We start from the raw sequence: 12,225 nt of genomic DNA, 5'->3' as shown, positions 1-12,225 counted from the left end.
GTGGGCAGGGCTGGGACCCCCTCCTGCTAGATGCACTGCCCAGCTGAGGGGAAGCATGTCCAGAAGCCCACGTGGCAAGATCAGACCGTAGATCCATAAATAGCCGCCACAAGATGCAGAGTTGCCGCCTCGGGCACTAGGGGCCTGAGCCACATAGCTTGGGAGCAAGAGTACGACCTGCAGAATATACAGGCAGCTTTTCCTCGGATTTCTGTGAGCTTATCTGATTATAGAAGCTGAAGCAAAAGAATAATTTAGGATTAAAAATAGAGTTGTTTTCTTTCATTCTTCTAAGTATTAACACTGTGGATGAAAAATAATCCTAATTTTACATCCTTGACAAAGAATCCTCTTATTTTGCCTCTTTCCTAGACCTTGTTTACCCCATCTTTATGTGACTGGAGTGTATTACATGCTCCTATCTGGGTGTCGGGATTTTCTTTGGGCATTATTTTGTACACGTTTTCTGTGTAACCCCTAATTTCTCTCCATGTTATTATCATATTTTTTCTGGCTTCTGGACACTTTATTGGTTTGGAGTGATTTGATTTTGATGTACCTCAGTGTAACTTCCTTAGGTTTTTTGTGCTTGGATTTGTTGAATCGAGATCTCTGGCTTTATTGTTTTCCTGAAGTTTGGGAACTTGGGTCCGTGATTTCTTGAAATATCTTTTCTGGTCCTGCCCACTGCTTTTTCTTCTCTTCTAAGTGGACTCTAATTATCTGAATATTTGAATGCTTACAATTGTCCTGTATGCAGCTCACTGAGGTTTCTGTCAGCATTCTTACTGTTTTCTGCCTGTATTGCATCTGTGGAGCTCCATCGCTGTATCTGCAGGCTTTCAAATCTCACCCTCTGCAGCGTCTGAGCTCTGATCCCATCTCATGTACTTTCATCACCAACATGGTGGTTTATCTCTAAAAGTCTGATTTGGGTCTTTTTTTCCATCTCCTATGTCTCTATTTAAGTTTTTGGGCACATAGAATATTGTCAAAATGACTTTTAATGTCATTCTCTGCTAATCCTAAAATCTGTTGTAAGTCATTTTTGACCAGTTGATTATACTCATTATAGATCATGTATTGCTGTCTCTGTGTGCCTGCTAATCTTTGATTGGATGCCAGGCATTATGAAATGTTGGGTGCTAGGCATTTTTGTACTCCTGTAAATCTTTTTGAGCTTTATTCTGAGATAGGTTATATTGTGTGGGAATTGGTCCTTGGATTTGTGATGTTAGGTGGGCTGGAGCACTGCTTAGTCTGGGGCTAATTAGTCCCACCACAGAGGCCGGGTGCCCCATGAGGTCCTGTTCTTCTCGGTTTGGGGGGAACAGTAAGTGTCCTTAGCCCTTTGTGGGTGCCAGGCACTACCCCGTAACCCTTTCTGGTGATTCTCCCCTGGCCTCGGGGGGTTTCCTCACAAAGCATGTTGACTAGTTCCCTGCTGACCCCCCCGCCCCGTCTCTCCAGAGCCCTCTCTGGGCAGTTGTCTGGCTGGCGGGCTGCCCTCAGAACCCTCGCTGCTTCAGTTTCCCTGGACTCACAGCTCCTCCTGGCTTGGGGTCCCTGGACTGTGTTGCCTCTCTTCCTCCTACCTGGAAACTCTCATCAGGCAGAACAGCGTGGGGCTTGCTGCTTTTGTTCTTGCCCCCAGGGGTTGCTGTCCTTCAGTCCCTGCTGTTGGGCATCTGGTCACTGCCATTGCCCTCTATCTGATGCTGCTTTTGGTTGTTTGGATGGAAGTATAAATGGATCCCTTGCCCTGTTTCACCAGAAATAGAAGTCTGTCTGTATTACACTGCATGTTGGTGCCTGTGCTGGGACATGCTCTCTGAGGCTACCATGACTTCCTTCCTCAGCAGTTTTTATTGCCTGTTGTGGTGTTTGGTGCCACCAAGTATTCCATGCCTATTTGTTAGGAGATATGGTCCTTTGCTAGACAAACTGTGATCTGAAAGCTCTAGTTGTAATTCTTTCAGTTGATATTTATTAGGTACCAGCTATGGGCTAGTAAAACCAAAAAGCACCATGTAACAAATTCAGCCCTGCAGAATACAACGTTGAATGGTTAAGAGTCTAATTTGAGTAAATCAGAATATTAAAAATATGTGGTCCAATACTATTTGAAACCAACAAAAGTCTATTGTTTTTTAGTACAGGAAATTGTCCCAAGTTTCATGAGAGGCATTTTCAATCTAGTTGGTGTGAATTCCAGCCCTAGAAGCAGTGGCTGGCGACTTGGTAGGTGCTGAGGTGTCGTGCCGTTGGTGCTTAGTGCCTGGACTGGCAGGATCCTGACAGTTCGTGTCTTCATCCTTCTCAACACCCCACAAAGACATTGGCTGCCTTGGATCTCATTCTTTAGAGTAGTAAAAGTAGTTTGTGAGAGCAGTCATGCGAAGGCAGCCATTTCATTGCAGATTGCTGTAAGACACTTGTAGGATGTTTTGTAGTAAGTCACACAGAATGCACATATCTTATGTTCAGGTGGACATCTACAGGGCTTCTGACTTCTCTGTACACTCTGGATTCCTATCTTAAACACAGGGAGAGTAGATACTTGGTGAATAGTTTCTGAGCAGGCGAGTGGATGAGTGAGCGACGGTAATGCACGATGGAAAGGCTGGAGGGAGGAGCTCCTTGGATGTCCTTGGTTTCTGCTGACATTGTCCACATTGATAGACTGCAAGTTTCCTCTTGTGTGGACTGACGCTCATGGTTTACGCAGAAGCTGCCTCATGTCTTTGATGTCTATGTAGGGCTCACAGCCGTAACAAGCCCTCTGTGAGTTGTTTGCTTCAATGTCTTATTATATACTGTTTTGCAGTGTGTTGAGGAGATACTAGGGTATCTGAAATCCTGTTTCAGTCGAGAACCAGTGATGGCAACTGTTTGTGTTCAACAGGTAAGAAAGTCCTTTCCTGTCCTGTCCTTTAAAGCCCCAACTCTGGGCAAGAGGGCGTAATGCTACTTGTCACTGAGAAGGTGGTGGCTGGGGACGTGTCTGGCAGCGCCCGTCCCTGTTGGCTTCTCTATTATTGGGCAGACAGGTCCCTTTCCTACTCCCCTGTGGGAGGAGGCCCATCACTGGAGACGGCAGCTTAGTGTCCCTCCAGGATTTTGTTCAGAAAACTGGACCTCATTGAGAATCAGAGAGAAAGTTGAGGCTCCAACTTTATGACTTCTTTATGACTTACATCACCCTTCACAACAGCTGTCTCATACCGTCTTAATGGTAGTCTTAATGATTCTCAGCAAGATTTTCAGTCTGAATTTTTGCTAGCATGCCCTATTAGTTTTAGCTAGGTTGATAATCTGCCTGGGACATTCTCTGTGTGTTGTTCACGCTGTATTAAGTCAGATGCTGATGGCTTCAATTCTTCCACTCTAGTTGTTGAAGACTCTCTTTGGGACAAACTTGGCCTCCCAGTTTGATGGCTTATCTTCCAACCCCAGCAAGTCTCAAGGCCGAGCACAGCGTCTGGGCTCGTCCAGCGTGAGACCAGGCTTGTATCATTACTGTTTCATGGCTCCATACACCCACTTCACCCAGGCCTTAGCCGATGCCAGCTTGAGGACCATGGTGCAGACGGAGCAGGACCACGGCACATCAGGGTAACCTTCCCATCCTGGCCAGGCGGTAGTGTCATGGAGGCATCTTTGGTAGACAGAGCGGTAAATAGTTTATAAAAAGTAAAATATAAATTAGCCATGATCTTTTCATACTCTGCTATGCCCAAGAAGTTTGGAAAGTATGATTGTTACCAAGATGCTATAGGCATGGCCCTGCCCTCAAAGTAGTGTGTGGTTCAGTGAGTAAGATGGCCTGTGGGGACGATGCTGGGCAGGAGCAGGACACTAGGCACACTCACTGTGAGGCAGCCAGACTGTGTCCCGACCATGGAGTGGGACGGGCTGGCAGCTGAGAGCAGGCAACCACCCATTCCCAGTGCTCACAAACCACCTTTGCCTGCAGGGACCGTGGCGGGGCGGCACCTCTCAGGTCTACACTAAGGTGAAAGCACAGCCTCCACGTGGCACCTAAAGGTGTTTGAAGGGCATAGAAGAGTCCTGTAGCAGCACTTGGTGTTTTATAACCTTGTGGCTAAAATCTTCATTTAAATTTATGGTTGTGTTTTTGATGCCTGGAGTATAGTAGCTGTTGTTTAAATTACCATGATTATTAGCGGATATTTGGGTTGCTATTTGGTATAGTAACAAGAGAATTCTTTGTTTTTCCTCTGACATGGAGTGATAAAACAGCTACACTGAACATACTAGAGTTAGAAACCAAGGAAAATGTCCTTATTCTGGGCTTTTCATTGGTGCTGTACTCCCTATATATCCAGTTCTTGGGAATAAATCTTTTTGATACCTTGTTTAATACTATGGGGTGTAAGTAAAAACGTAAGGAAGCATGTGTGTGTTACTGTCATCTAATTTTGTATGAATTTCTTGAAAGTGTATAATTAACGTGAATATTTAAAGATATTTTTTTCCAAGAAAATCAAGTGAGATCTTCTGAGTCACTGAATCTTTCAAGTGGGCGTCCCCCTTCTGGCCTCACTGCAGCCTGGGATGGGTGGTGGTGGGTTTCCTGCACCAAGTAAGCTCTCTCCAAGCGCCTGCTACCAGAGACAAGGCTTGGGGCTCCTGGCCCACTGTGGTCTTGAGGTAGCCTGGCCGTCTGTTAGAGAGGTGGATGCCGCCGTGCACGTGGTCACCCAGGCTCTCCCTGACTTGGAGGGTGGCCGGGAATGCAGGAGAGGACTTAGAGCCATTCTTCACTTGCTTTTTCCCATCTGGCAGGTGGTTTGATGTGCTTCAGAAGGTGTCTACGCAGTTGAAGACCAACCTCACGAGTGCCACTAAGAACCGTGCAGATAAGGTGAGTGGGAAGTGGCAGGTTCCCATGCTAGACGCACAGATCAAGCCCAGCACTTGCCAGGTCGGCTGCTTGAAGTTTTCAGTTGAAGGCTAACTCATGAATTTGTTCTTTTTTTTCCCCCCGTAGAATGCTATTCATAATCACATACGTTTGTTCGAGCCTCTGGTTATAAAAGCTTTAAAACAGTACACAACCACAACGTCTGTGCAGCTGCAGAGGCAGGTTTTAGACTTGCTGGCACAGCTGGTTCAGTTACGGGTCAATTACTGTCTTCTGGACTCAGATCAGGTTTGTCACTTTCAGCTTTTGTCTTCCACTGCTCTTCCTAATTCAGTAAAGGTTACGTGTGAGACCCTGAAGCCCACCTTCGGGAAATGTGCAGCTTTGCTGTTGCTGCACCAGTCGCTGCCTCTCCCCTACTTCATACACTGGGTGATGCCCAGACCTGGTGCACACGCCCCACATACTGTCCGCCTGGGTGGGGCTGTGTTTGGGGTGGCCTTTACTCGTGTGCCAGGTCTTCCTGTTCACTCACCCTCCCCACCCCAAAATTAGTGTATTGCAATTGTAAGATACAATTAAGACTTAATTGTTGGTGGGGGCATTTTTACAAAATGTGGGGATTTATTTTGAACAGATTAACAATTATGGCATCCAGTTTCAAACAAGCTGATGTCAGCATGTGTCTGTAAAAGGGAATGTGGTCTAAGGGAACAGTAGCTGGTGCTGTGTTAGAGGCCCTCCTAGTGCCTGTCTGACCAGCACGGTTTTGACACTCCCTCAACGAGTGGGACTCAGCTGCCTAGCCTTCCTGGTGTGGCTACTGTGGAGAAGCGCTTCTGGAGTCCTCGCCCCTAGGGACGCAAACTCTGAAAACAGGAGTCATGCCAGCTAAGTTCGCTACAGATAAAATTGCCTTTAGGTCATGGAAATGTGACTGTCATTGCTGGGCCGTGATCTTGGGCTCCTTTCCCAGGTGAGGTGGGAAACGTTTTGTAGACATTGGTGTACACGCAGTATCTGCATTGTCTGTAGTTACTATTGGCACCAGTGTTCTTCTTAAAGGGACTTCCTAGAGAAAGTGCTCATCTTCCCACCAGCGGTATTGGGAGGCTGTCTTCTGATGAAGGAGAGCTTGAAGCTACTTCATGGTGGTTGATGTTTGGAGTAATCCTCCTTCTGCTGAATTATCAGAAGCACATCGTCTGAAAGGGCCACCCCCTTCCATGGGGAAGATGCTCACTTGGGGATGGTTGGGGACATTACCCCCTTTCCTCTGACACAGGAGTCTCAGTGGAGGAGAATCCTCACCTGAAGCCTCGGGCGGTGCTGACCCAGAGGGAGGCAGGTGCATACTGACAGGGGCTTGAGCAATAAGGGGATCTGGGGGTCTTCTGAGCAGAAGCCTGGGCCCAATATGAGGGCTGCTCTAGGAATACAGAGCCATCAACTCCATCCAGGACTGCACCCCACCATCTCCTTAGCATCTGGTTATGACTCCTTACAGGCAGAACCAGGCTTTCTCCTGCTGAAGTGAGGGGCTACTCTCTGGGCTGTCTCTAGTTGGATCACATTCTCTCTTTAGTCCTTCTCCATAGACTCTCTTTTCAGAAATAGTGTAACCTTTGTTGCTTTCATCTATCTTCCTAAAATCTCCAACTGACTCTTAGACAGGGAGAGGGGCCGGCCTCAGAGCTCCTCCATGCTGTCCTTGTTTCTGCAGTGCGCCTGGGCCACACTCCAGTGGAGCCAGTTTCCAGACTCCTTTTATGGGGTGGTGTTGGCTTTTTCTTGCTGCAAGTGCTCTGGCCTCACATTTGTTTGGATTTGCTTTTATCACTTAGTGCCCTTTATCCCCAGTCCTGAGGGTTTCAGTATGATGACAGTAGAAAATGAGACCGGGCAGACCATTTAATTCAATCCAGATCATGATTTGTTGAGTATCTGCTCTGTCTGCATCAGGCCCAAGGGCTGGGAGCAAACAATGGGTAGGTAAAGTTCCTGGCATGAGGTTGGGAGGGTGCAGGTGCTTGAAGAGTTGGACATGAAACTGGCTCTAATCCAGTCCTGAAATGCCGTGCCCTTTGTGCTTAGGGTCCCTTTCCTGTTAGGCACCAGCCCCCTGCATCGCTTCTTTGAATATCGGGGTGTAGGGGAAGGCGGACTGACGTGTGTATCTTCTTATTAAGCCAGATTCAAGTTTCAGGGCATCCGTGCTGCTCAGTGTGTGAGAGCTGGAATGAGCCCGGCCCCCACATGTGTCTTTTTGGTACTGCTTGGTCTTCTGGAGGGTGTGATCTATTTTTCCATAGTGTCCACCCCATCGTTTAGTAAATGTTCTTAAGGGGATTTGTGGAAGTATCTTGAATTATCTAGTCTGGAAGAATACATCTGAGTTCTTGTATAGAAACAAGTTTACCTACTATCAGGAACCTGGTTAAAGATTTACACAAATAAGTAGAGAGAAAAGTAACCTAGTTTGTACACTTTGCTGATGTGAAAATTTTATTTTCCTGCTTGTAGGTGTTTATTGGATTTGTGCTGAAGCAGTTTGAGTACATTGAAGTAGGCCAGTTCAGGTAATAGCATTTTGTTATTTTAGATTTTTTGTCCTTATTACATATTTATGTATGATTTAGATTATTAAGATGAATATTTACTTTAAAGGATTGTTAAGCATTTTTGCTAGATATTTTTTTAGGTGGAACTCTGATTAACATGCTGTGTGTTTTTGTTTCTCTTAAAAATTGGTAAGTGTCTCAAGATCATTTAGAAATAGCTGTGTCTGGAATTACACTTGTCAGTTTTCATTTCACATTTCAGAGTATTTAATTATGAGGACAGACTGCTCACTGCAGTCTTATCTGCTGGGACACTGATGTTTTGAGCTTCTTAGAGAAAACATGTTTTAGATGTGGCCATCGTCAGTATAGATGGTTACTGTGCACTTCACTGATTGATATTGCAGCTTCCCCTTGCTGGACAGGGAGGCCTTAACATTTCTCCTGTGCCAGTTATGGGCATCTCAGTGTAGTTCCTGAACATGAGATCTCCTGAGTCGCTGAACTGCAGTGAACCCTTGAATGACACGGGTTGGGGCTGCCCACCCCTGCACACTCCAAAATCTACCTTTAACTTGTGCCTCCCCAAAAAGCCAACTACTGGAGTCTGCTGTTGACCAAAGCCTTCCAGACAATGTCAACAATCTCCTATTTCATATGTTCTACATATCATGTATATTCCTACAGTAATGTGAGCCAGAGAAAAGAAAATGTTACTAAAAAAACCATGAGGAAGATAATATACGTTTACAGTCTAATATTGTATTTATAAAAACCCCCTGTGTAAGTGGACCCGTGCAACTCAAACCCGTGTTGTTGGGGATCAGCTGTTCTTAGTGTGAGAGACATGGTGAAAAAGGCTGTGTTCTCAGCGCCTCTGGGTCTAGAGATCCAGCACTTTCTTTCTCCAATCAGGTGACATCTTGACTCTGATTTGAGACAAGTTACTTTTTCTCCCTTGAGCCTCAGTTTCCTCAGCTGAAGAGTGAAGGGGCAGAAAAAGAGCTCAGAAGATAGCACCTCTGGGCATCCCATGGTGTTGGGAGCTTTCTGGGGACGTTCCCTCAGCCTTCCCCATTGTCCCCTCATTCCTTGCTCGCTCTCTCCCTCTCCCTCCTCACTTGCTGCTCCACAGCCCCCTCGTCCTGTCCCTTTCCCTTTTGTTCTAAATTTGGAATCATGAGTAATTTCATGTTGTTTATATTGATCAGTATTTAATTTTAAAAGGAAGTATCTAAATGGATGTTTTTGTTTCTAGGGAATCAGAGGCAATTATTCCAAACATCTTTTTCTTCCTGGTATTACTATCTTATGAACGCTATCATTCAAAACAGATCATTGGAATTCCTAAAATCATTCAGCTCTGTGATGGCATCATGGCCAGTGGGAGGAAGGCTGTGACACATGGTAACGGGACAAACCTTTCCCTGTGGTCGTCAGTAATGATGTGCTGGACAGTGTTAGTCTTCATTACACCAACTTCCAACTGTATCCACAGCTGCTCTGTGCTTTGTAGGCTGTATATATGCATGTGTGTGCATGTGTGTGTGTCTGTGAGTGTGTGTGCATGTGCATACTGGTTAGAAGTGTTATGAAAAGAGAGCCCCCTTTTACTCTCAGGAGCTTATAATCTCCTAAGGGGAAAAGCACAGCAGTCAGGTGACCTGAGGTATAGGTAGAGTCTAATAGAAATACTTTTGTTGAATTACATGAAACACACAAAACCGGAAAATGCAGCTTGTCTAAGGACACTTGGTTTGTTGCACAGTGGTACTGGAAGTAGTGGTTTGGCCTGGGTTCAGGACAATTCTGTTGTGCCTGATTATTTATAGAGGCCTTACTGAGCACAGAAAGTGATCAGATGCTCAAGCTGCCTCCTCCCACCTGTGCAAGAAAGTTATGGTTTTAAGAATAAACTGTAAATCCTTGAACTTTTCAAACTGACCTCCCAGCATTTTCCTACTGACTCCTCTCTGGCTCCACTGTCAGGAATCAGTAGGCTTTTGAGCTTGGTAAGGGTATATCCTAAGGCCTTTGCAGACCCCAGGTGGGAGGAGGGTATTGTGGTGTGCAGCATTCTCTGTTCCACGTGCTTGTAGTAAAGCAGGTAATGTGTTGAGAACTAGACATAGAGCACCATCTGATTTTCACAGTCACTGGACTCAACTTGCCATGGCCTCACAAGGGCTGAGATTCCTGCCTCAGCCAAAGTTCACACTTGTCCACGTATGGAATTTGGGGCCTGGTGCAGATGTCCAATAGAGAGATGACTAAAGCTCCCTAGATTAGAGGATCTTTGGATAAAAAATCAGTGGGCAGACAGACCCTTGTACTTTCTATAGAAAGCTTGGTCATCTGTAGAACAGCCAGCAAGTATGCCGTGTGTGTGTGTGTGGCACTGAGGGTCCGTGTGCCCGTGTGTGTGTGCGCGCGCGCATGCGCGTGTACCACTAGGCTGACAGTGACTTGCGGTGACATCAGCAACATGATTGGGCCACACCCTTCCCAATGAAAGGTGTTTCTTATGGTTCGTCCCAGTAGTGATGTTAGACTGAGGAATCCACTTTGCTATTTCGGATAAAGACAAGACTTGGGGGAAAAACTTTATCTAATGAGAGTGAGTTATTACTTAAAAGGGCATAGAAATCTAATTCAGGTAAATCTTTCAGTAGAGTACACATTAGAATAGGAGGTTGTTATTTTAGTTGAAGGATTTTAGTTTGAATTTGACTTTTGAATTTGTGTCTCTTTTTTTCAGAAATGATGTTACATCACAGACACCCTAGTTTTCTTTTTAAGATTTCACAAAATTATCAATACATGGCAGAGGATAACCTATGGTCTCCATGATGATATACTGATAATCCATAGCACTCACTGATAACCTGAATTTATCCTTTATTATAAGCTATATATGGATTAGGGTTTTCTTATTTTTTGGACATATTTTGGAGGTGTTAAGCTTTGTCTGCCCCATAAATGGTGTGTGATACCTTCTAAACCTGCCTTTTTACACTACAGCCATACCGGCCCTGCAGCCCATAGTCCATGATCTCTTTGTACTGAGAGGAACCAATAAAGCCGATGCAGGAAAAGAGCTTGAAACCCAAAAAGAGGTGGTGGTGTCAATGTTACTGAGACTCATCCAGTACCATCAGGTAAGGAGGCTTTGGGGCTACCCTTGGCACCCCATTGTCTCTGCAGGGGGAGGCCTCCTGTCTGCTAATTAGTGGATGATCATTTGTGCCACCCTGAGTTCTCAGTCTGGGGAGATGCCCGGGAAGAATAAGCCTGCCAGGGCTTGGTCTTTAAAGCCATATAACCACGTGGGGAGGTCATTTGCCACCTGGCTAACAGTCACGAGGTCATTCAAGGAAGTAAATAAGTTGAAGACCCTCTTTTCCAAAACGACCAAAAATCAGTTCATTGACATTCATCAAAATGTTAGAATTCTAAAATTCTAGATTTTAAAAGATTTTAAGATTTTAAGAGATTTTTAATCTTTTAAAAGGTTAAAAGATTTTAAAAGATTTTAAAAATCTCACATCTGAGAGGCACCTGGGTGGCTCAGTAGGTGAAGCGTCTGCCTTTGGCTTTAGGTCATGATCTTGGGGTTCTAGGATCGAGTCCTGCATCAGGTTTCCTGCTCAGTGGGGAGTCTGTTTCTCCCTCTGGCTATGTCTCTGCCCTTTCCCTTGCTTGTGCTCTGTCAAAGAAGTAAAATCTTTTAAAAAATAAACTCACATCTGAAATAATTTAAAGACTTTCCTTGTACATCTTTTTACCATATGTTGAGGTAGGGCCAGGGTCTTATCCTCTGTGCTGGTTGTAGATTTGTTTTCCTTAAGGAGGAGTGGGAATTCCAGGCCGATTGGGGTGGCTTCAGTGCAGAGACCTAGCCTCTTCAGTGACGCCGTTCAGCTTGTGCGCTTACCTGGCTTTCACTGTTTTGTAATTCTTGTTAGCTATTTGTCTTTGAATCTTAAAGTCATAAGCTTTTTCATAGAAACACTTTCTTTGTACATTATCGTTTTGGTTGATCTATGTAATGTTTAATTAAATCCCATAATTACAGTGAAAAGTACAAAGCACACTGGGTTGGAGGAAGGCCTGGAGAGTGGCCTATCAGCCACATGAGCCCAAGGAGCTCTTGTCTGCTTCTCAAGAGGCCCGAGAGGGTTGGCTAGCCTTTGCTGAGGAGAGTTGGAAGGGAGTACAGATCTCCCTCTGAGAGGCAGCTGTGGAGGGCGTGGGCAGACAGACTTCTTAGAGAGTGGACTTAGATTGGCATGGCTCTCTTTGTAGCCCTTGAGCTTTAAATAGGTCAGGTTGATAGGGGTTTTTGTTGACAGGAAGATGATAAGTATTTTCAGTTTTGCAGGCTCTAGGGCATCAGTTGCAGCATCCCAGGTCAGCTGTTGTGGACAAAAGCTGCCCCAGCCATTGTGTTCATGAGGGTTATGGCTGTGTGCCGATAAAACTTTGTTTACTAAAACAGACTTTTAGATATCTCCGCCTAGGACTGATCACTCATAAACTCCTGCTCGACCATGGGTAACTCTTCTGAAAGTAATGCTACTTAGTAGGTTAGCTTTGTAAAAACACAGACTTGAAATTAATGTAAGCGAAAGTCAGGAGGCATCTGCAGAATAGTTTAGTCAGGCTGTGTTTGCATTTTTCCAAAGGTTAATAGAAATTTGATTTTCATTTTGTGCCTTTTCTCTGATTATAAAATCTTGTAAATTCCATAGAGGCGTAGAAGCATAATGATGGCAA

The 12,225-nt window shown here is 45.1% G+C and overlaps 1 protein-coding gene across 3 annotated transcripts in view; it reads left to right on the top strand.

Moving 5' to 3' along the window:
• Window positions 1-12,225, top strand: part of HTT (huntingtin) — a 141,045-nt gene that overhangs the window by 72,135 nt on the left and 56,685 nt on the right. For all 3 annotated transcript variants that reach the window (XM_072803748.1, XM_072803757.1, XM_072803743.1), the window contains 7 exons: window positions 2,828-2,905; window positions 3,392-3,615; window positions 4,810-4,888; window positions 5,015-5,176; window positions 7,412-7,467; window positions 8,708-8,856; window positions 10,471-10,607. In XM_072803748.1, the coding sequence (XP_072659849.1) occupies window positions 2,828-2,905; window positions 3,392-3,615; window positions 4,810-4,888; window positions 5,015-5,176; window positions 7,412-7,467; window positions 8,708-8,856; window positions 10,471-10,607 (885 nt within the window). The remainder of the gene's footprint in view (window positions 1-2,827; window positions 2,906-3,391; window positions 3,616-4,809; window positions 4,889-5,014; window positions 5,177-7,411; window positions 7,468-8,707; window positions 8,857-10,470; window positions 10,608-12,225) is intronic.

The sequence above is a fragment of the Canis lupus genome, chromosome 2, assembly GCF_048164855.1.
Source record: "Canis lupus baileyi chromosome 2, mCanLup2.hap1, whole genome shotgun sequence".
Lineage (NCBI taxonomy): Eukaryota > Metazoa > Chordata > Mammalia > Carnivora > Canidae > Canis > Canis lupus.
This window is presented reverse-complemented; position numbering and strand designations above follow the sequence as displayed.